General features: G+C 34.8%; 1 protein-coding gene across 1 annotated transcript in view; it reads right to left on the reverse strand.

Moving 5' to 3' along the window:
• Positions 1-3,450: 3,450 nt before the first annotated feature.
• Positions 3,451-25,280, reverse strand: part of LOC143683220 (uncharacterized) — a 51,361-nt gene continuing 29,531 nt past the window's right edge. Inside the window, exons 5-9 of the mRNA XM_077159405.1 lie at positions 12,679-12,702; positions 9,576-9,596; positions 8,573-8,593; positions 8,214-8,234; positions 3,451-4,528 (exon numbers count right to left, since the gene is read on the reverse strand). Of these exons, the coding sequence (XP_077015520.1) occupies positions 4,419-4,528; positions 8,214-8,234; positions 8,573-8,593; positions 9,576-9,596; positions 12,679-12,702 (197 nt within the window). The 3' untranslated portion in view covers positions 3,451-4,418. The remainder of the gene's footprint in view (positions 4,529-8,213; positions 8,235-8,572; positions 8,594-9,575; positions 9,597-12,678; positions 12,703-25,280) is intronic.

The following is a 25,280-nucleotide window of genomic DNA, read 5'->3' on the forward strand; positions in this document are numbered from 1 at the left end:
AGAGTATACATGTGACAGTGCTGGCTTCTCATACAATGTTCAAGACCAAAGCATTCTACGTTGTCAATTGAAAAAAGAATAATATCAGTTATTTTTAGAATAAAAATGCAAGTGTTTTAATCTTTTGTGTTTCAAATATGGTGTTTATAGTTCCTGTTGGCAGTCTGTTATTTCTAAGAACATCAGGCCCTAGAGACACCAAATCCTCTGTGACAAATCCCATGGCATTGCAGCCTGTTGTTGAGATAGACGTTTGGAATTCTGAGAAAGAGGTTACCCCATCCTTTTCCTTTCATTTTACTTAAGGGAATTGAAGCGCTTATTAATGTTAATCTCTGGAGATACATGTCCTGTGGCTTTTTAATGTTAAATGATTAGAAATTATTGGAAATTTTACTTTCTGAAATTCATTAATGAACTGAGCAAATTCTATGTAATATGAAGTCTGAGGTTCTAGTCCTGTGCAGCCATAGCTCCAGACTTTATGAGAGACTGACATATATCAGAATTAAGTAATAGAAAAATAACTTACTTTCAAACTCTGGAGGTTGTGCTGAAAATGAAAATGCACACACACACCACACACACCAAAATAGATTAGTATTGGTGACCTGGATTAAGAATAACTTCTACTAATATTGTTGGGGGGGGGGGGCGCGTACCAGGGCATATTCACAGTGTAAACTTTCTTCTTATCAGCTATAGTGACATTTGGAGTCAGTGAGCATCAAATGCGATTCTCAACAAACCCATTGTGATGGCTCCTCAACTTAAAGGACTTTTAGGAAGAGTAATTACGAGGAGCTTATTCTGTCCTTTGATATGTTCTCCATCTGCTAATAGGGAAATCTGTTCTAGGGCAAGTGGGATTCTCAATATATAAAGTTCCCTTCCTCAAGCTTCATTCCATAGATTTTACTTGAATTTTTTTCTTCCCTTCTACATCTTTTAATCTCTACGATGTCACTTTTTTCATGCTAATTTCCAATCTTGAATATATTTTCCAGGATGGATTGTCTTGTTTGCAATTGATACAAAAGTTTTGAAAGTCTTTGCCCAGGGCAATGGTACTACATAATATTCTATCTATTAAAAATTATCACTGGCAAAGGAGAATTCTAAGTAATGATGGGAAAAGAAAAATGAGTATCACGATTTTCAGAGGCTGGAAATGACAGTCCTCAGATATCAGGAACACTGCGGAATATCATAGATTTGAAGTAGATAAGAAAGCAATGAATTGTTATACCATCCCTTCTAACATAGAAACACAAGGATTTCTGTGTGATTTGTTTATAAAATGCTAAACAGTTTATATTGAAGTTCTTCCTATTCATTCATTTATTGTTTAGTTTATTTGTGCAGTGAATATTTGTTCAGGATATCTTAAGTGCTATACCAGGTACTAGGGGTGCAGCAATAAACAAGACTGACATTGCCTGTGTTCTCACATGGTTTGTAGGTTGTGGGTGTTTTAGTTTGTTAATGCTGCTGGAAATACAATATACCAGAAATGGAACAACTTTTAAAAAAGAATTTATTAAGTTACAAGTTTCAGTTCTAAGGACATAAAAATGTCCGAACTAAGCATCCAGGGAATGATACCTTGACTCAAGAATGGCTGATGTCTGTCACATGGGAAGGCACATGGCTGGTGTCTGCTGGCCCGTATTCCCAGTTTTGTTGCTTCCAGCTTCTGATGGCAGTGGTTTCCTCTCTAAGCATTTGTGGGCCTTCACTTAGCTCTTCCAGGGTACAACTCTGAGTTCTGGCTTGCTTAGTATCTCCTGGGAAGGCACATGGCAATGTCTGCTGGGCTGTGAAGCAACTGAATCTCCTGGGGCTTCTGCATTTCCAGATGTTTGTGTCTGCACCTGCATCTGAGGTTTCTCCAAAACATTTCCCCTTTTAAAGTACTCTGGTAAACTAATCAAGACCTACCTTGAATGGGTGAGGTCACATCTCCATCTAATCAAAAGGGCACACCCACAATTGGGAGCACTGCATGGCTGTGGAGATAATCTAATCAAAGGGTTTCCACCGTACAACACTGAATCAGGATTAAAAGACACATGGTTGCTCCCACAAGATTGGATCATTGAAAAGGACATGGCTTTTCCTGGGGTACATAGAAGCTTCAAACTAGCACATTCCACAGGATTTCCCTATCAAGCACCTCACAACTCTTTCAGAATCTCCCTGTTATCCATTTAAAAAGCCGTTCCAACATGCTGGTATTTGCATACCACAGCACCCATTCCTGGTACCAAAATCTGTATTGATTTCTTAAATGCTGCAGGAATACAGTATATAGGAATGGATTGGCTTTTAAAAAGGGAATTTATTAAGTTGCAAGTTTACAGTTCTAAGTCCACAAGAATGTCCAAACTAAGGCATCCAGGAAAAGAGAGTTGACTCAAGAAAGGCTGATGTGTCTAGAACACCTCTGCCATCTGGGAGGCTCATGACTGGCATCTGCTGGTTCTTGTTCCCAGTTCTGTTGTTTCCAGCTTCTGATGCCAATAGTTTCCTCTCTAAGCCTCTGTGGGCCTTCACATAGCTCCTTCAGGACAAATCTGGGTTCTGGCTTGCTTAGCATCTCTTGAGAAGGCACATGGCAATGTCTGCTGGTCTCTGTCTAGGTGTCTGCTCTCTCTGTTGACATTCCAAGCATCTCCAAACATCCATGTCTCTGTAAGGTCTGAAGCAACTGTTCTCCAAGCACCTGCATCTGCAGTTTCTCCAAAATGTTTCCCTCTTAAAGGACTCTAGGAAACTAATCAAGATCCATCTTGAATGGGTGCAATTACATCTCCATCTAATCAAAAGGCCAATACACAACTGGGCGCACCACATCTCCATGGAGATAATCTAATCAAAGGGTTTCCACCCTACAATATATTGAATCAAGATTAAATGAAACCTAGCTGCCCCCACAAGATTGGATCAGGAAAAAGGACATGGCTTTTCTGGGGTACATAAAAACTTCAAACTGGCACAACCATGGTGATGATGCCATTCCTCCATCCTTTAGTGCTTTCTCTGTTTTCCTTTATCTCCCTGAGCATACTGAGGATCATTTTTAAAAAGTCTTTGTCCAGTATGTCCAAAGGTTGGTACACTTAGTTGATAAGATTGGTACACTTAGTTGATAGTTTCTTATGATTTTAATAGGCATTTTCTTGATTAATGAGGCTGAGTATATTTTCACATAAATAATGACCATTTAAAACTTTAATACAAAGTATTGCATATTTTATTATTATTTGTAAAATGTGTGCTCTGTATTCTTTATATCAATGCAATTTATTATAGACACATACACATAGACTTCCTTTTTTTCTGGAGGGCCAGTTATTAACCATTTACTAGCATAACTTTTGTTGATACCCATTAAGATTCCTATCAGAAGTGCATAAATGTTCAATTTTCCATAATCTTGTCAACACTTGGTTCTATGAAGATTTTTCAGTTTTTGCCAACAGCTCTAGAGTGATATCTCAATCTTGTTTCTTTAACTTGTTGGGTGATTTTTTTCTTAAACTTATTATTTGAAATAATATTTGGTATATGTAGGAGTTGCAATGAAAGTACAAACAACTCCTGTTTATATTTTACTCGGCTTCCTCTATTTAGGACACCAAGTGTTGACAAGATTATGGAAAATTGAACATTTATGCACTTCTGATAGGAATCTTAATGGGTATCAATGAAAGTTATGCTAGTAAATGGTTAATAACTGGCCCTCCAGAAAAAAAGGAAGTGTATGTGTATGTGTCTTATATAAATGAGCCTTCCTTCTGAAATGCCTGTTAAGCATTTTGTATTTTTTTTCTGTTGGATTGTCTGTCTTTCTGTAATGATTTGTAGGCATTTCTTATATATTCTGATGTTTTTTTGGTGGGGGGCGGGTTACGTATGTCGTAAAAATACTTTTTTACTGGGAGCTTGCCTTTTCAATATCTTAATGTTGACTTTTTTTTTTTTGCATGAGCAGGCATGGGAAATGAACCCAGGTCTGCAGCATGGCAGGTGAGAACTCTGCCTGCTGAGCCACTGTGGCCTGCCCTCTTAATGTTGACTTCTGATAAACAAAAGTTCTTTATTTTGAACTTTTCCACATTTAGCCCATCATTTCCTTATAGTATATGGGTTTGGGGTCTTTTAGAAGACATTTCTGTGTCCTAAATTCATCATTATGTTTCTATCTTATTTTCTCAAAACTATATTAATAATTTTGCCTTTTAAATCTATGAGTAAACTTCATTGGAATTGAAATTTGAGTATGGAGTAGGCATACGTTCTTTCATTTCATTCTTTCATTGTTGAGGTAGTTGACACTGCTATTCTCAATACATTCTTCCTGTAAATCAGTGTAGTTATACTTCAAAAACATTTTCAATAAATCATTAAAATGTTTAGTTTTGTGCAGTTGTAAATGAAAATATCACTACCGTAATAAATACATCATTATACTTTACAGTTACTAAACAGAAAAGTGACTTACTAGTAGGCGGTGCGTTAGTATCTGAAATACAAAACAAACATATACTTTCAGTTGATTTTTGCGCATAGATCATAATCTCTTTCAATAATCTTTTCTGTGATGGCCCAAGAAAATGACACTAACAAACTGCCAAAATATTTGTGTCATTTACTTAGAAATTATTGATCTAAGTTAAGGGAGTTCTTGATGCTGGCTGCATGACCTGCTGCCCAAGTACTGGAAGGGATATTCTTGTGTATGTCATTTCTACATCTGTACCAAGTGAGAAGTCTCTGCCAGTGATTTAAGGTAAGTTTATTATTTACCCCTAGCTATAACTGCTATTCTTAAAAAGAGTTGAGAGTTACATAATTCATTTATATACATTAATTTTTTTTACAGTTTTATTAGATTTTAACATATTATAGTTGCAAAAATTTATTTAAGCTTGGCTACTTTTATTATTTTTTTTCATTTTACTGTCTCTTTTCCTATTCTTTTCTGTCTTCTTCTGTTCCAACTACATTTTGTTGGCTTGGATATTCCTTCTCTTTTTTGTTGACAGGATTTTTTTGTCATGCTCATGATTCTTTTTGTTAATCAGTACTGTTATTTTTTTTAACTCATCTAAAATTCATTGGTTACTTAAGAGAATGACTATTACTTAGAATGACTATTACTTAGGATGTTATGGAATGGAATATGAAAAACATATTTTATACATACAGAATTGAAAATAATCAATGAGAAACTTTTTTGGACCCAATACTTGAAAAATAGATAACCTTTATTTTATTTATTTATTTATTATTATTATTATTTGAAATAACATGATAATATAGAGAAAAAATAAAAATAAAAAATACAAAAAAATATATAAAAGACAAACAAACAACAACAAAAAAACTATAGCTCAGATGCAGCTTCATTCAGTGTTTTAACATAATTACATTACAATTAGGTAGTATTGTGCTGTCCATTTTTGAGTTTTTGTATCTAGTCCTGTTGCACAGTCTGTATCCCTTCAGCTCCAATTACCCATTATCTTACCCTGTTTCTAACTCCTGCTGGTCTCTGTTACCAATGACATATTCCAAGCTTATTCTCTAATGTCGGTTCACATCAGTGTTTTTTATTATTTTTTAACATGGGCGGGCACCGGGAACCGAACCTGGGTCTCTGGTATGGCAGGCGAGAACTCCGCCACTGAGCCACCATGGCCCGCCCGATAAAAATAACCTTTTAATAGAAACTGCAGACCCTGATTCCGAAAAGCCAATAAAAAAATAAATTAATGTCTGTTTCTCAACCAAAAACAAGATTATCATTTTTAAAAATAAAGATATGCTACAAAATGGAAATCTAAGTAGTAATTCTAATTAGTCAAATAGCTGCTATAGGAAATTGTAATTACTGTAATTCCATAAAATTTAAAAATTGTATACTTAATTGGTTGCATAATAAAAGATTAGAGGTAGGGTTTAAGTGTCAGTTGACAGTCAATAATTTTGCCTTGCTTTTTTGCTTTATAAAACACTATAAGCTTTTTCGAGTTTATACAGAAATGATTTCTTACTATTTTGATTGTGATGTACATACGTTTATTTTTCTTCAGTTTTCATTACATTGTAGAATCGACATTTAACTATCCTCACAATTGTCACTCCTATTTATAATATTATAATACATTGTGTTAATCAGCTACACTCTGCCTATCAGTTCTTTCAGAGTTCGGTGTTTGGGCTCTTTGCTAGATTTTATTAGAGTATATAGCATTTTCTCCTGGAAACATGTTATTGAAACTAATTTTTTACAACTCCACAAACATTGAGTATTGGATTTTTATGATGGCAGTTGTTCTTGTTTGCTAGCTGCCAGAATGCAACACACCAGAGACAGATTGGATTTTAATAAAAGGGGATTTATTTTGTTAGTTCTTCAGAGGAAACACAGCTAACTTTCATCTGAGGTTCTTTCTTACGTGGGAAGGCTCAGGGTAATCTTTGCTGACCTTCTCTCCAGGCCTCTGGGTTCCAATAACTTTCTCTGGGGTGATTCCTTTCTGCATCTCCAAAGGCCTGGGCTGATCTGCAAGTGCTGAGATGAGGTATGCTGAGCTGCTTGGGCTGTGCTACGTTGCGCTCTCTCATTTAAGCACCAGCCAATTAAGTCAAACGTCATTCATTGCAGCAAGCATGTCTCCAAGCCAAGGTTCACATACCATTGGATCATGTCTGCAGCAACAAAACTAGGTACCTTCACCTGGCCAAACTGACAACTGAATCTAACTACCACAGCAGTTGTCATATTTTACCTTTTTATTTTTTTTTAATAATAATTGTGGCTTGATATTTTTATTTCTTTTGGCATTTTCTGTTGTGCAAATTAATTATACATGTTTTTGACAGTTTTTCTATAGGAAGCTAAGTATGGATTTATGTAAATTATACAAACATTTTATGACTCAACTATGTTACTCTGTACCAATCACATTTTAAAGATTGTATTAGTTTTAAAGAAGTATGTCTCATGTCATTATTTGCCACAGAAATATTTGATGTTTTTATTTCTGTTGGTTTAAGGACAGATGCCTGGTTTGGTGGCTTCAGGGCTACCTTACCTTTGAATACTTTTGAATCCTGCTTAAACTTTTATATACTTATCCACTGCAGAGGATTATAATTTTTTAGGGAACTGGCAGATAGTTAGCAGCATTTTGTTTTTTTTTCTGTTTGTTACACTTTCATTAACTGACCCCCTTTTTTGCTTGCTCTTATTACTGTCACTCAGAAGTATGTGTCTTTGTATATTTTGATTCAGTGTTATATTTTTCCATGAACTAATAAATTAATACCAGGACAGGATTTTTCTTAATTTATAATGGCAATTAATCCTTAATTCTGTGACTTTAATTCTTCCTCAAGATCCTCTCATGCCTATGCATATTATGGAGAGACTTTTAAGGAATAAGTATAAAGATTTATTTTCCAACTCTTAACTGGAATCAGGAATAAGGAAAAAAAGTAATACAAATCCAATCAACTTTAGAAAATAATTTACTAATAGATGTTTGGAAGATAATTTACTAATGGGTGATCAAGGTCCCTTTAGGAATCAAAACAAATATGGAAGAAATAATGAGGTATATTTAGGATGTGGGAAGGTATCAAATGAAAGTATTACTGTAGATTTCCAGGATAATATGAAATGTCAGTCATGCACTTAGAGAAATTTAAAAATTTTAAAAGATGGCAGATTATTGTGTTTAGGAAAGATAAAAAGAGATGGACGCTTTCTATCATCTCAAGAGTTGACACACTCTGGGGCTTCCATTAAGCTTTTGTTTGGAAGATGTATTTTTCCTGTCTCATCTGGTGCATGGAGAAGTTTGAGATTATTTAGGAAGAATGGCAGACGTGTTGTTTTACATTGACCTTCTCTCTTTTCTTCAGACTGAACTCTCCTCTTGAATAGCAACTCCAGTCTAAGTTTTAAAAAGGTTCTTATGTTTTCTTTTATTTGTTCTCTTTTTGTTAATCAAAGCAATTAATTTTTCCTGTTGATTTTAAGTAATTTACAAAATGATGACTAGTGAGAAATAAAGAGGAATGAACAGTAGGAATATTAAGATTTGCAAAGCTTTATATACTAACAGAGTTAGCAAAAGTTCTAAGTGCATTTTGGTATTCAGAAACCATTCAAATTGAGAAGTAGAAATGGAACATACCGAAACTGCTTTCCATAGTTCCTAAAATAAAAGTACAAATTAATAAATTAGTATGGTTTTGACTGTTAGAAGATTAAAGATCCTCCTAGCACGCTTCTCCCCACCGAAGTTAGGACTGCACGCCTTCCACAGTTGCTGCTGTGTCCCAGGGGAAAAATCTATGTCTTTACAATTAGATATTTACCCTTTTCATTCATTAGTGTAATTAAAATTTTATAATAAATAACAAGATTCTAAAAAGAGAAAGACCAAAGAAGAAATAATAGCTCTTATATTTTCAAGGCTGGGACTTATTTAAGATAGTTTCTAAAAGTTCCTCATACTTCTAAAACAAGGATATTAAAGTATGCAAAATTTACCTCTGCTTGATGAATATCTTCCTAAAATAAAACATAAGCAAGTGAGTGTGGTGTGCTTGGTAAAATGCTTGATTAAAACTTTGTCTGGGTTTAATTTATCTTGCAGCACAAAATATTAGATAATTATAAATTACCAGGTATCGGGCACCTGCTTAAGAGCTTTAGGTGATTGATATTACTTAATTCTTAGCAGCCCTGTGATTAAGATTCTGGGCACAGAGGTTACCCAAGTCACACAGTTAATAATTAGTGGAGTCAGGATCTGCTCTCAGGCAACCAGGCTGCAGAGTCTTGCTTTGAAAACCACTCTGACCGATTTGGCACTCTCATCTCAGTATTGGTTTGAGTCTGTGAATCCATACCACCCTTTATCTGCTTTTATCGAAACATCACTGCATGAACATTTACTTACTTTTCCTTCATCATCTGTTCATCCTCATTTTGTTCTCTACCTTCCCCTTCTCGTTTTCTCCCACTCCCGATGACCCTCATATATAGATCTATTTATTATTTTTGCTGATAAGCCACTGTATCCATTCTAGTGAGATTGCTGATTTAATCTGGTGCTTCATTTCTTGAATTAAGAAAAATATTTCATTGTAAAATAAATCATGTATTCAGGTTCGTTTTCCTGTAGCTTAAAAGTTAGTAATAGTGATCACCAAATGTCCCACAATTGGGTGCCACTATCTGAGTGTCATCTCTGCTTGCTTTTCCCTCCAGCCTCCACGGTACTTTTTCACTTTTTGCTTGAGCTAACCATTGTCCAGAATTTTGTTTCAATCCTTCTTAATTTACTCTTCATTCCCTTTATTAATGGTTTTTCCACTTGTTAAACATTCATAAATAATCTAAGGAGATTCTGGTTATGTAAAATTAAGAGACATGAAAATAACTGAGCCTAAAGTTGGCTCTATCAAGAAGTGAAAGTAGAAAATGCAAAAAAAAAAAAAAATTCTTCTGAAGGCTCTAAGAACACCAAATATGAGAATAGAAAACTTACCATAAGATACTGTAGTTAAACCTAAAAGAAAGCCAAAGAAATGAATGAGGTTAGGTTTTCTGGATGTGTTACTTGGACCTTATCTAATCTCTGCATGGAAAACATGTACTCTTGAGGCAGTGTCTCATCTTCTAAGTTACTTGGTTGAAATAAAAACCTGTACTTGAGTGTAACAACTCTGGCCTTAATGTAAAAATAGCTCCAGTTCTTTGGTTTCTTTGAACATTCAGTCTGGTGGACCGTTAGAGGTCCACCTTTACAGGCTGGGATAAGTGTAGAATCTTTGAGTTTTTCACTTCATCTCTCAGCCAGAGTTAAAACCTTCTGGTGAACTAAATGTAAAAATTAACAAATTTCTACTTCCCACAATTTATTCTATCATCATTGCTTTATTTTGTTTTTTGTCTTCTTCTTCCCCATTCTTAGTTCTATCATTGAATACATAAATGTGTGAAATAATTATTTTGTTATTTTGGAGCTATTTTCAATTTTATCAGCACATTTCTCCTTTCAGGTTATTTTTCATGTCTGTCAGACTTGTTTTTACTTCTTAAATGTATCAATAACCTGTGGAGAGTGAGGAGAGACTTGAGGTCTAAATCTTTTGTGTAAGTGATGAGGTTTATCTTTCATAACCTCATGTTCAAGGCATTCTATAGTAAGTCAGTAGAAAAAAAGAAGGTTATTGGGAGTTACTAGAGATATTTCTAAAATAAAGCACATTTAAAAATCTCTTCAAACTACTGCACGGTAAAAGTAATAGGTGCTGATTGTATTCTCTTTATAGGGCTGCCAAATTCCCCACAAAAGCTTCTGAGGCATTCATTGCAGCTCCTTACCATCCCTCTCTTTTCTTTTTTTTTTTCTTCAGCTTTTGAAAACGGTTAAATCCTGCATTACTTTTAAAATTACTGCCTGTACTTTTTTTTTAAAAAAAATCACATTCCTTTTTATTCTCTTATTTTTAAGCCTGTTTTCCATTGTCTTTTCCTCATTATTTTCGAAGATGTTTCAGTTTCAATTAATAATCCATTCCAATCAGGCTTTGGAGATATTTCTGTCCTTTTGGTCAATCATTGGAATTTTGCCTTCCAAATATTCTTCAGTGAATGGAGAGGATTTTATGTAACAAAGGAAATAGAGAACCATGTGTTTCAGATCACTAGGAACCAGAATAGAAATAATTTGTACATGGAATGATTTTCATATGTTTTAAAAGACAGAAACACACCAGAATTGAGAAAGAAATGAGTAATTTACTGTTATAAGTTGAAGGGGTTTCTAAAAGAGAAACAAAAATACACATGAATTAGCCCCAAAACAGATTAGTGTTGCATTCTCTGGATTAATGCCTATTTTCTCTAATATTTCTCCAGGAAAAATGTCAAAAAAGGGACATTTACAGAACATCAGTTTACTCTCAATCAACACTATGCCAAGTTGTGACTGCGGCTTGTAAGAGAGATTGGCATCCTGGGAGACTGGACAACCGCACTGGGGGATTCCATGGCCTTTAGTTTGGAAGAACTGCAGGAGGCCTGAGTGGCTGGACTCATTATATCCTTTCCCATTTTTCCATCTACTAGGTGGTCTCTTTCATATCCCCGAACAACCTCCATTATTATTTATTTTCTCGCAGGCTTTTTTTTTTTTGAACAAGAGTTGTTTCCTATTGATGGTCTCTGGAAACCCTTTTTTAGACTAATGCCACTATATCGTTTCTATATAAATAAGAATTTATTGTGCTTTAAAGAAAATATTAATAATCTCGCATAATGCTTGGGAGTGGGGAGACAGGAGTGAATAGTAAGCCTTTGGAAGGTTGGAAACAAAAGCCCCCAGACACTGTAAAAGATCAAAATATATGTGTAAAGGAACTTATTTGAATTTTGTTGCTTTTTTTTTTTTTGCTGGAATACATATATAATGTATAAATGTTTTTTGCTCTGAGAGGAGACTAGAGTTTTCTCTAAACTCTTAAGAATGTAATAGAATAAAGATACACTTTATTTATTTATTTACATGGGCAGGCACTGGGAAACAATATACTTTATTTTCAAATTATATTTTTAGTTTTAGGAAAGTAACACATTGATATCCTTTACAAATTTAACCGTTTTATGCGTTCATGAGAAAAACAACAAAACCTCACCCCAGTCTCTCAATTCTCATTTTCCTTTTTTTACAAGGATCTACTTTTAACACTGTTTTGCTATTTTATTTCTTGTGTTTTTGCCTGTTTTTCTAAATAACATATTTATTGTGCTATCTCTTAATTTATAAAAATTATATCTTAATTTCTGACTTATTACCAGGCTTTATTTCTCTTCTTCTTCCCCTTCCACTGTACATATTCCCTCTCCCTGTCCTCCCAATATAGTTCTCTCACAATTTCTGGTTAAATTATTATTATACTCAGTGATTACCTTGCTACAACATGAGCGTATTCTTCACAGCTAAGGCCATATTAAATGCTCTGGCTGTATTGTGTTTAACGTACAACGCTTTGGATTACTTGGACTTAATCATTTGCTTTTTTTTTAAAGGACTACTAAGTTTGTCCTTTTGGATTTACATCATTTTAATATCTTCACTGTCACTTTCTGTGGTTTCTTTTTCTTTTTCTTTTTCTTTTTTTTGCATGGGCAGGCATTGAGAATCAAACTGGGTCTCCAGCATGGCAGGTAAGACCTCTGCCAGCTGAGTCACTGTGGCCCACCCTCTGTGGTTTCTTGAAAGCAGAGTAGATGAAATGAGTCTTTCTCAGCTCCTTAAGGTAGCTTTCTTGTGAGTGGTTTCAAAGTTGAAATTGGTAACAATCAGAGCATGCAAAAACCTTCTCTACCGCATTAGGATATTAAGGCCCGTTAAAAACGAGAAATAGGAAAAGGAACCAACTGGGGTCTTATCTAAAGTGCAAATATAAATAAAAAACAACTATAAATATAAATACAAATAGAAATAAAAGTATAGATTATTCTTTTCTTCTAAGGAGTTCTTTCCAGGGTAACTATTAAAATTAGAAATAACAATCAGAGAGCACAGAGGACTTCCAAACAACTAGGAGATCAAATTAGACGCGAGAATTAGCAAAGAAACTTACTTATGGGTCGTTCTTTAACTGCAACTGAAATGTAAACACAAATAAGAAATAAATATTATTTGATGGAGAGAAGGGTGATTCAGGGCTCCTAATATTCTTTGATTATTTAGCAAAATGCAAAATACACATGAAATTTTTTAAAAGTTGAATTTTTCATAGTGTGTGACCATATATTAAAAAAGTTAAAATTTGTATTCTATTGGCCAATGATGAAAATTAGCATCTTGACTTACTCTTCCCTACCCCAACTTCCTCTCTTCAGATGCAAACACTTTTAAATCTTTTAGGTGTGTTTTGTGTTTTTGGTGTCATTTTCTTTGTATTTCTAATTCTAATGCACGTTGGTTTTTTTTTCATTCATCAAATTCACAGGTTAACTACTGATTTGCAGTTATGCACAATGAACTTTAACCTTACTCTGCTCTTCCACTCATGTACTCCCCTTCTCTTTCCTCCATCTAGATATCATCCAGTCACGGGTTTTGGTTAATTCAGTACTCAGAACCAGCATTACTTTATCCACCTATTTAATAGTCTTCATACTTGGGCTGAAGAGTACTTTGAACCCATTTCCTTTTTTGTGTGTGTGTTTTTTTTTTTTTTTTTTTTTTTTACTGTGTGAAGTTTATCGCTATCTTAATTTAGTTTTTACTTGATTTGTTCTTACGAATTTATGCCCCATTTTATCCTTTTAGTATAATTTTAGCAGGTGTGTAATAAGAGAATAGAGGACAATGCATAGGTTTAGACTGCCAAATTAAGCCTGAAAACCACTTTAATACTTTTTCATAGGTGGTTTTATAACTGAAGTTGGTAATGATCAGAGCTTTCCAAAATCCATGTGCACAAATCTATAGAGTATTAGAGAAAAGGAGCTGATAAAGAATGTGTGGGTGGGCTCTGAACTAAAACATAAATGTAAATAAATACTGAACTGTTCATTGCTTAAGAATAGGAGAATTCTTTCCTTTTTGTTGGAGAGTCTAATGCATTTGCATTTAAGGTAATTACTGATAAGTTGAGATGATGGCCATTTTGCTAATATTTTCTGTATGTATTATACCTTTTTTTCTCTATTACTGCTTTCTTTTTTGTTTAGATGATCTTCCTTTGTTGTGAATCATTTCGAATCACTTCTCATTTTTTTTTGAGTAAGTTATTAAGCATTCTCTTGTGGTTACCATGGGGATCATATTTATTTCCTAAATATTTTTATTTTAATTACCTAGCCTACTTAAAGCAAATACCATTAAATGGGAATTTATTCACTCAGGATTTTGAGGCCAGGACAATGTCCAAATCAAGGTATCATCAGAGCCATGCTTTCTTCCCAAATATTCACTGCCTTTGATCTTTGGCTCCTCTGTCACATTGCAAAGTATATGGCAGCCTTCTCTTTTAGGATTCATTGATTTCAGCTTTTTGCTTCCATGGTTTTCTCTTTGAATTTCAACCTCTTTAAGGGTGAGTCATAATCCTATTAATCCTATTAAGACTCACTCTGGTTTAGCTGGGACACACTTAATTGAAGTAATCTCATCAAAATGTCCTACTCATGATGGGTTACACACACTGGAATGGATAAGATTTAAGAACATGTTTTTCTGGGGTATATTCAGTTTCAGACCACCACACTATTACAGGTTTGATATTGTAGGTTTGATTTGCATTTCCCTAATAGCTAGTGATGCTGAACATCTTTTCATGTGCTTTTTAACCATTTGTATATCTTCTGGAAGAATGTCTATTCATGTCCTTTGTCCATTTTTTAATTGGGTTTGTCTTTTTATCTTTGATTTGTAGGATCTCTTTATATATCCTGGATATTAAACTCTTATAGGATATGTGGTTTTCAAATAGTTCCTCTTGTTAAGTAGACTGCTTTTTCACTTTCTTGACAAAGTCATTAGAGGTACAAAAGTATTAAATTTTGAGGAGTTCCCATTTATATATTTTTTCTTTGGTTGTTTGTACTTGGGTGTAAGGTCTAAGAAACCACCACCTACCACAAGAGCTTGAAAATGCTTCCTGTATTTTCTTCTGGCTTTTATATTTAGGTCTTTGATCCATTTTGAGTTATTTTCTGTATAAGGTGTGAAATAGGGGTCCTCTTTCATTCTTTTAGATATGGATATCCAGTCTTCCCAGTACCATTGGTTGGAGAGGCTGCTCAGTTCTAGTTGGGTCGACTTGACAGCTTTGTCAAAAATCAGTTGACTAGTATGGGTGATTCAGTGGTAGAATTCTTGCCTGCCATGTGGGAGACCTGCATTCAATTCCAGCCCATGCACCGAAAAAAAAAAAATCAATTTGGCCATAGATGTGGCCAGGAATGAGAACAATCACAAATATATGGAGATTAAATAACAAATTCTTAAACAACCAGTGGATCAAGAAGAAATTGCTAGAAAAATCAGTAGCTATCTAGAGATGAATGAAAATGAGAATAAAACTTATCAGAACTTATGGGATGCAGCAAAGGCTGTGCTGAGAGGGAAATTTATTGCCCTAAATGCCTATATTAAAAAACAAGAAAGGGTTGGCCATGGTGGCTCAGCAGGCAGAGTTCTCACCTGCCATGCTGGAGAACTGGATTTGATTCCTGGTGCCTGCCTATGCAAAAACAAACAAACAAAAACCAAAAAGCCAAAACCAAACCAAACAAAACAAGAAAGAGCAAAAATTGAGGACTTAACAGCAAACCTGGAGGAACCTGAGAAAAACAGCAAACTAACCCCAAAGCAAATAGGAGAAGAGAAATAACAAAGATTAAAGAAGAAATAAATGAGTGGGAGAACAAAAGAAAAATAGAAAGAATCAATAAAACCAAAAGTTGTTTCTTTGAGAAAATGAATAAAATTGATGGGCCACTAGCAAGACTTACAAAGAAAAAAAGAGAGAGGATGCAAGTAAACAAAATCAGAAATGAGTAGGGGTGCATTACCACAGGCTCCGAAGAAATAAAAGAAATCACAAGAGGATACTATGAACAACTATATGCCAACAAACTAGACAACTCAGATGAAAGGACAAATTCCTGAAGACAAACAAACAAGCTACCCTGACTCAGGAAGAAATAGAAGATCTCAACAAATCAATCACAAGTAAAGAGATTCAAGCAGTCATCAAAAATCTTCCTACAAAGTAAAGCCCAGGGCCAGATGGTTTCACAGGGGAATTTTATCAAACATTCCAGAAAGAACTAACACCAATCCTTCTCAAACTTTTCCAAAACATTGAGGAAAAAGGAACTCTACCTAATTCATTTTATGAAGCTAATATCATTTTAATACCAAAATCAGGTAAAGATGCTAAAGAAAGGAAAACTACAGGTCAATCTCCCCAATGAACATAGATGCAAAACTTCTCAATAAAATATTAGCAAACTGAATCCAAAAGCACATCAAAAGAATTATACACCATGACCAAGTGGGGTTTATACCAGGAATGCAAGGATGGTTCAACATAAGAAAATCAAGTAATGTAATACAGCACATTAACAAATCGAAAAGGAAAAATTACATGATCATTTCGACTGATGCTGAAAAAGCATTCAACAGAATTCAGCATCCTTTTCTGATAAAAACACTCCAAAAGATAGGAGTCAAAGGTAACTGCCTTAATATGATAAAAGGAATATATGAAAAACCAATAGCCGGCATTGTACTCAATGGAGAGAGAGACTGAAATCCTTCCCCCTAAGATCAGATACAAGACAAGGATGCCCACCGTCATTGCTATTATTCAACTTTGTGCTAGAAGTTCTAGTTGAGCAGTCAGGCAGGACAAAGAAATAAAAGGCATCCAAATTGGAAAGGAAGAAGTAAAACTCTCAATATTTGCAGATGATATGATACTATACTTGGAAGATACTGAGAAATCTACAGCAAAGTTACTTGAGCTAATAAACAAATTCAGCAAGGTGGTGGGATATAAAATTATTGTGCAAAAATCAGTAACATTTCTATACACAAGCAATAACCTAGCTGAGGAGTCAGTTAAGGAAAAAAATCCATTCAAAACAGCAACTGAAAGAATCAAATACTTAGGAATGAACTTAACTAGGGACGTAAAGAACTTGTACACAGAAAACTACATAACGTTTCTAAAAGAAATCAAAGGAGATCTAAATAGGTGGAAAGACTTTCCCTGCTTATGGATAGGAAGGCTAAATATAGTTAAGATGGCAATTTTCCCCAAGTTGATCTATAGATTCAACACTGTACCAATCAAAATTCCAACAACCTACTTTGAAGATTTGGAAAAGCTAATTACCAAATTCATCTGGAAGGGAAAGAGACCCCAAATAGCTAAAGCATCCTAAGAAAGAAGAATGAAGTGGGAGGATAACACTCCCTGACTTTAAAACCTATTATCAAGCCACAGTGGTCAAACAGCACAAAGACAGAAGCATTGACCAATGGAATCGAATTGAGAGTGCAGAAATAGACCATCAACTGATTTTTGACAAGGCCCCCAAATCCTCTGAACTGGGACAAACTAGTCTTTTCAATAATTGGGCATGGAAGGACCAGATATCAACAACCAAGAGAGTGAAAGAGGACCCCTATCTTGCACCCTGCACAATAATTAATTCAAAGTGGATCAAACACCTAAATATAAGAACTAGCATTACAAAGCTTCTAAAGAAAATGTATGGAAACATCTTCTAGACCTAGTAATAGGAGGTAGTTTCCTAAACTTTACACCCAAACACAAGCAACAAAAGAGAAATAGATAAATGGGAATTCCTCAAAATCAAATGCTTCTGTACCTCAAAAGACTTTGTCAAAAAGGTAAAGAGGCAGCTAACTCAAGGGGAGAAAATATTTGGAAATCACATATCGACAAAGGTTTGATTTCCTGTATATACAAAGAAATCATACAACTCAACAACAAAAGAAGAAACAACCCAATTACAAAATGAGCTAAAGATATGAATAGGCATTTTTCTGAAAAGTAAATACATATGGCTCAAAAGCACATGAAGAAACACTTATTTTCACTGTAAGGGAAATGTAGATCAAGACTACAGTGAGATACCACCTCACACCTATAAGAATGGCTGCTATTAAACAAACAGGAAACTATAAATGTTGGAGAGGATGTGGAGAAACTGGGACACTTGTGTACTGCTGGTGGGAACGTATAATGGTGCAGCCACTATAGAAGAGTGTTTGGTGGTTCCTCAGGAAACTAAATATCAAGTTGCCCTATGACCCAGCAATAGCACTACTTGGTTTATACTCAGAAGAGCTGAAAACAACAACACAAACAGACATTTTCACACCGATATCCAAAGCAGCATTATTCACAATCACCAAAAGATGGAAACAAATCAAATGCCCATCAACAGATGAGTGGATCAATAAAATGTGGTACATACATATGGTGGAATATTATGCAGCAGTAAGACAAAATGACATCCTGAAGCACATGACAAGATGGATGAGCCTTGAGGACATAATGCTGAGCAAAACTAGCCAGACACAAAAGGATAGACACTGTATAATTCCACTTTTATGACCAGCATAAAGATATAATCAGAGGCTTTTAATACAGAATATAGGGGACTTAGAGATACATGAAGCTGGAGATGGGTGAACAGTTAGCTAATGAAGTTGAATTCCAATGTAAGGGAATAGATAGGAGCAAGGTGATTCTCTAGTGGGTCTAGAAGTAATATTACCATATTGAAGATGAAGAAGATTGAAAGGGGTTTTATAGATCTACGTGTCCCACTTGTTCACACTAGAAATATGAACGAGTTCTTGTAAGAATTACCTCAAAGATATGGTTCTTGTATAAAGAGTGTTTAAGTCCAGGGTATAGGGGAAAACTGTTATTGCATGCTATGAACTATGTTCAAAAGGAAACCATTAGCACTACCACAACAACAGCAGAGGTAAATAATGGGGGGAGGGACAAGAGTTAAGAGGAGGTTTAGATTGTACTCGTTTTCTTTTTTATGGGAACAATGAAATTATCTAAATTGAGAATGTTGATGGAGTGTGGCTTTGAGCATATATATATGCCCAATGAAGGCAGGTGGCTGAAGGATGCACTGATGGAGAAGTAGATTGGTGAACGGTGGTGTACTTATGAATGAAGGCTGTGCTGCTACAAAAAGGAACAATGTCATGAGGCATGTGATGATGTGAATGAACATGTGGGACATTTGGCGAGACAAAATAAGCCAGAAGCCAAAAAATAACAACGGCATGGCCACCTTTGGAAAATGCTTATAAGAAAACAGGGGCCTAGACTGTAAGCTTTTAGAGCAGACACTTTAAGCCCGGAGTGGTGATTATTATTTCTGGATTTTGGGAGGCTGTTTTATATATGGAACCTGATATGTAGAGATAAGAATGAAGCCAAACAGGTTGGGGTTAAAGTAATTCAGAACATAGGGGTAAGGAAGACACTGCCTATATTTTAGAACCGCACATACTCTTTTAGACCAATGGAAGAAAGTCTCATTTGATCTGGAACTGAAATTTTCTGTAGTGCATAAACTCTAATTCAGCCTGTCTGTATACTCGTTTGAACAGTTGAAACACAGGAAGCTCATGTTTCCTGTCCCACGTTTGAACACAGGAAGCACAGAACAAGAAAGAGGCCCTTTACCCCTGTATAGATTAGGTAATGCCTGGAAACATCCTAGAATACATTAAGCAGCTAATAAAAAAGTATTGGCAATTATGTTAAAACACTGAATGAAGCTGAATGTGAGAATGATAGAGGGAGGAGGGCTGGGGGCACAAATGAAATCAGAGAGAAAGACGATAAAGACTGAGATGGTATAATGTAGGAATGCCTAGAGTGTATAATGATAGTGACTAAATGTATAAAGTGAAAAAATGTTTTTGCATGAGGAAGAACAAAAGAATATCATTACTGCAGGGTGTTGAAAATAGATGGTAATTAATATTTTTAAACTTTAACTTATGTGTGAGACTAAAGCAAAAAATGTTTATTTGGTACAAAATTTATATTTTGACTAGTGCATTTCCTAATATAACTTATGTAGATAGCTTAACTGAACACCATAAGTACACGGAACCTTGAGTAGGACATGAGATTTTGTTGGTTGTCCAGAGTGATGCCCCGATAAATCCCAGAGTGATTTGAACAGTGAATAAAAAAGTATTTGCAAAGTCCCTTTCGGGGAATGATGAGAAAGGGGGAAAATTCAACTTCCCCAAGTTGAATTCTTGATCTTCTCACAAGCAGTGTGGACAACCAAAGCAATAGAATGAGCCCCCAAACTTGGGATTTGTTCCTATGAAGCTTAACCCCTCAAAGGATAGGCTAAGCTTACTTAAAATTAGGCCTAAGACATGTTACACGAGGGAAATTTAGGTAGGAGTACTTATAACACTTTGTAAATTATATATCATGAAAGTAAGCTTTTAGCAAGACACTGAAAACCTGAGCTATAAAATATAGGTTTAAATGGTGTCCATATGCTGACTGCATCTGCGAAACCTTTTTTTTATATTAAATAGAGAATTGTACTTGTCTCTTTTTATTGTAGCAGAAGTATGAAGTTTATTGTAAAAAATTTCTCTTTTGCATTACGTATATTCAAAAGAACAGGGTGATTAAAGATTACAGATTGATAGTGAATTTATCAGATAAACACATTTTGTGGTGCAGATGGTTCTAAGTATCAGGTAACAGGGTATTCTACCCCTTTTGATCAACTTACCTTTCATAATGCAGCACAATTCATAAACTAACCAGCTGTGCCTGCTTTTATTTTGAGGACCCTGTGGTCAGTATAATAAATCTCTAATTCAAATCTTTCAAACAAAATAGTTCTTGCAGAAGGAAATGTAATTTGTATGTTTGTGCGCATGCATGTACACAAAGGAATGACCTTTGAGGGGAAGATTTTAAAATTATTTCTGGTAAAACAAATAGATCTCTGAGTATAGAATATGACCATACTTTTAAATATTTAAATACAAAATTATATTTGGTTTTTCCATTTGCTACTTGGGTTGTTAATTTAATTAGATTGGAATGCAGGGTACTTATCTAATAGCTGGGACCAGCTCTTGACCTGGTAGTGGACTTATTGGATAAAAGACAGCGAATATTTTGTTCTTAAAAATTAGTTAAATATGACTACTCTTTTCAAGTGTACCACTTAGAGTGCTCTCAAAGGTATTTTTATTAATCTTCACTGACCCTTGTAAACATTTTTTAAACTTGCTTTTCTAAGGTTTGTTATGTTTAAATATGGCCAATAAAAGAAAAGAGAAAAGGGCATGTCTGCAACAATAATGCAAAAAAAAACCCCACAAAAATACTTGAGAGTTCTTTTCATTTACCTAATTAAATTCAGTGTTTTACATTGTATCTGAATCTGAATTTTTACTAGTTAATCTATGCAATTATATGTGCTTATTTTATATTTATATTTATTAAGTACTTGACTCATCTTTTTTTAGTATAATAAGTTATATTTTGTAAGAGTTTTGCTAGAACTTAATTTTTAGTGCCATTTATTCACTTACTAGTAGTACTAGAACAAGACAGAAAGAAAAAAGTAATAAAACTGCTGACACAGAAATAACAAACACGTTACTTGGTAATTGTAAAATCTATTTATAGTTAAAGGTTGATTTGTTGTGTAAAGGACTAAAAGAAGCACTGTCTTTGACTTCATATTTTTTCCTCTCTTAAAAAGGAGCATTACGGAAAAAGAAACTATATTTCAAAGTCTTGATGAACTTTTGTTGCTGTCCTAAATTCAGCAATCTACTGGCTGCTTAATTGTGAAATCAAAGTAATTGTTGTTAACCTTAACTCATTTTAGTTCATAGCATTACTGTTTTATGTAATGTGACATTTTAGAGCCAATATGATATGGCTGTAAGAAAATAGTGCATCTTTAACTTCTGATTGGGGAATGGGATCAGGGGAGGGTATTCTTGCCAAACTATAAAAAGCAACATCGAATAGTATACAATATAATGAAATGTTAAAACACTGTATTAAAGAATAGTAAAGTATTTTACAATTGAAAAAAAAAATTAGGCCTAAGAGTCACCCCCAAGAGAGCCTCTTCTGTTGCACAGATGTGGCCTCTCTCTCTCAGCCAGCACAACAAGTAAACTCACTGCCCTCCCCCACCTCTACGTGGGACGGGACTCCCAGGGGTGTGGACCTTCCTGGCAACGTGCGGCAGAAATCCTAGAGTGAGCTGAGACTCAGCATCAAGGGATTGAGAAAACCTTCTTGACCAAAAGGGAGAAGAGCGAAATGAGACAAAAATAAAGTGTCAATGGCTGAGAGATTCCAAACAGAGTCAAGAGGTTATCCTGGAGGTTATTCTTATGCATTAAATAGATATCAGCTTTTTAGTTAAGGTGTAATAGAGAAGCTGGAGGGAAGTGCCTCAAAATGTAGAGCTGTGTTCCAGTAGCCATGTTTCTTGAAGATGATTATATAATGATATAGCTTTAACAATGTGACTGTGTGATTGTGAAAACCTTGTGTCTGATGCTTCTTTTATCTACCTTATCAACAGATGAGTAAAACATATGGAATAAAAATAAATAATAGGGGGACAAATGTTAAAATAAATTTAGATTGAAATGCTAGTGATCAATAAAAGGGAGGGGTAAGGGGTATGGTATGTATAAATTTTTTTCTGTTGTCTTTTTATTTCTTTTTCTGAATTGATGCAAATGTTCTAAGAAGTGATCATGATGATGAATATGCAACTATGTGATGATATTGTGAATTACTGATTATATATGTTGAACAGAATGATCACAAGTTAAGAATGTTTGTGTTTGTTGTTATATTTAAAAAAAAGTTTAAAAATTAATAAAAAAAGAAAAAAAATTGACAAAGTCCCCTGAGGGATGAGAGAAAGAATATGGAACTATTAAACCTTAGCATCAGGGAATCCCCTAATACTGTGTCAAACTTTAGGGATTTCCAAATCAATAGTCCATGCTCTTGATCATGAGGCTTACTCTTGTGAAGCTTGTGTAGGTAGTGGAGAAGCTTAGCCTGCCTACAGGCAAGCCTAAGAGTTACTTCTGGAGGACATCTATTGTTGCTCAGACATGGCCTCAGTCTCTCTAAGCCCAACTCTGCAAGTGAAAACATTGCCTCCCCCCTACATGGGACATGACACCCAGGGGTGAAAGCCTCCCTGGCGACGTGGGAGAGGACTCCCAGGGATGAATCCAGACCTGGCACCATAGGATCAACTATTGCATCCTGACCAAGAGGGGGAAAAGAAGTGTAATTAGTGAAGTGTTAGTGAGAGAGAGAGTTCAAAAGAGTCGAGAGGCTATTCTGGGGGTTGCTCTTATGCAAGCTTCAGGTAGACCTTGCTACCTATCATAACCTGCCAACTCCCAACCAGGACCATTCCAGCCAATCCTAAAGAACATCTTGGGCAATAGATAAGATTTCACAAGGTTTCCAGACACTAGAGTAACTTTTCAGAAGCCTATAACTCTCCAGATAGGTCCCTGGTCCAGGTAAGTACTGAAACCTAGTCCAGCCTCTCTAGAACATCAGACAGTTCCATCTACCTACTCCATATTAGTGACAGACCCTTCCAATAACAATAATTTAGAACTGCCATAGCCCAAACCACCCTAAAGGGAGGTATGGAAAGATCAAAGTTGATGGTGGAATTATACATAGAAGATAGGACTTAACAAATGAACAGGAATGCTGAATCATTAAATTGATATTTCTTTTGGTCTCCAGTATTTTAGAGCAGCCAGAAGTGAAAAACTAAAATTGTGAAATTGTAACCCATGTTAAAGTCTGAAATATGTTCTACAACTTATTGTGGTGCTGTGCTTTGAAATTTATAGCTTTTTTGAACATAAGCTATTTTTCACAAAAAAAAGAAGGAAAAAAGTCAATTGTGATGATAAAAAAGTATTTAAGCCCTCTAGCCTCCTATATTCTGGACTAACTAGAAGGAAAAATCTGAGAGGATCATATGGTAGCCCACAACAAACTCTGGGATCTGTCCTGTGACCACTTGTTGAAGAGTGCTTTGAAAACTATTGCTTTTTTTCCCTTTGTTTTGTATATATGTTATACTATACAATAAGAAAAAAATAAAAAAAAAAGCTGAAATATAAGTCAGTGTACTAACCTAAAGTGCCATAAAAAAGAATAGCAAATTACACATTAAGAAAGCAGGGGAAAGAAAGTAGTTAAGGTTAGATACTCATGAAATAAAAATAAGTGCACAGTAGAGAGAGTCCAAAAAAGGCAAAGTTGGTTCTTTGGAAAAAGCTAATGATATTGCTAACCCTCTGGCAAGAATGATAAAAATTTAGAAGAATACAAATTTATCAATGTCAGGAGTGAAAAATGAGACATTGCAACAGGTCTTAAATGATGAAGTTTCTCTCTTATTCAATCCAATTACACCATACTCTTAATTTTCCCCCTTTTGATGTCACAGTTTTTTTGGAATGATTATTATTCTAAAATAATATGAGCAGATAAATACTATTTACATACATAATGAGCATATAAATACTAGTCAAGAACTTCTAATATGTTGCTGTGGTTTTCTTTCATAACTTTTACAGCTGTTTACTTCACCTGGAACTTAGGAGTGCCTTGATTTTCTCATTTCATTCATTTTTGTAGTAATCACTAATGCATCTCCAAGATTAGTGCCTGATGTGTGTAATATTTTTAATTTACTAGAAAGCATATTGGGCACCTACCTGATTCCCTATATGTTTGCATATATCTTCTACAACACACTCAGTTTTACAGATGGAATACAGATCTCCTTTAGCATAGCAATAAACTTGACATTTTATCATTATCAAATTGGAAGATGCAGTTTGATGTTTCTTTTCTATTCAATTGCATATTTCTGGAATTCCCTTGAGTCCATGTTTGTTTTGATGAATCACATTGCCCAGTTTCTTCTAGAGAAAGCACATGGGATATAAATATTTTGAGACCTTGTATTTATCAAAATAACATCATTTGTCTTCACACTTGATAGAATTATTAGGGTTACAGAATACACCACTGAAAATCTTTCAAAGTTGGGAAGCATTGTCCCACTGTTTTCTCATTTTGCCTGTGGCTTTTGAGGAATCTGATGCCATTCTGATTCCCGACCTTCTGTATGTGTCAACTTTCCTTTATTTCTGGTGTTCTGAAAAGTTGATGGTATCACTTAGTAAGTGTCTTTTTTACACAAATTGTTCAGAGCCCTTCTTGAACTCTTCAATTTTCATTTTCATTGTATTAAAATCTGGGTAACCATTCTCTTCCCTTCTTCTTTCTCTCTCACCATCTTTCTTTTCCTCCCCAGATTTAGTTTTGATCTTATGTTTCATACACTTGTTAAAGAGGGCTAGATCTTCTTTTTATTACCTTTTCTGACTTGGTTTTGTTTTCTTGAATTCAGTTAACTTTATGGCAATTTTTGATATATTTTTCCAATCATTTTACAAAATATTAATACGTCATTTTTTCTTAGTTTTAATATTCTACAGCTCTTCCCCTTCAATGTTTGTTTTTATATCACCCTGGTTTTGATTTTTAAATGTAGTATCTTATCTCTTATGTATCTTCAT

This window comes from Tamandua tetradactyla, chromosome 5, assembly GCF_023851605.1.
Source record: "Tamandua tetradactyla isolate mTamTet1 chromosome 5, mTamTet1.pri, whole genome shotgun sequence".
NCBI lineage: Eukaryota > Metazoa > Chordata > Mammalia > Pilosa > Myrmecophagidae > Tamandua > Tamandua tetradactyla.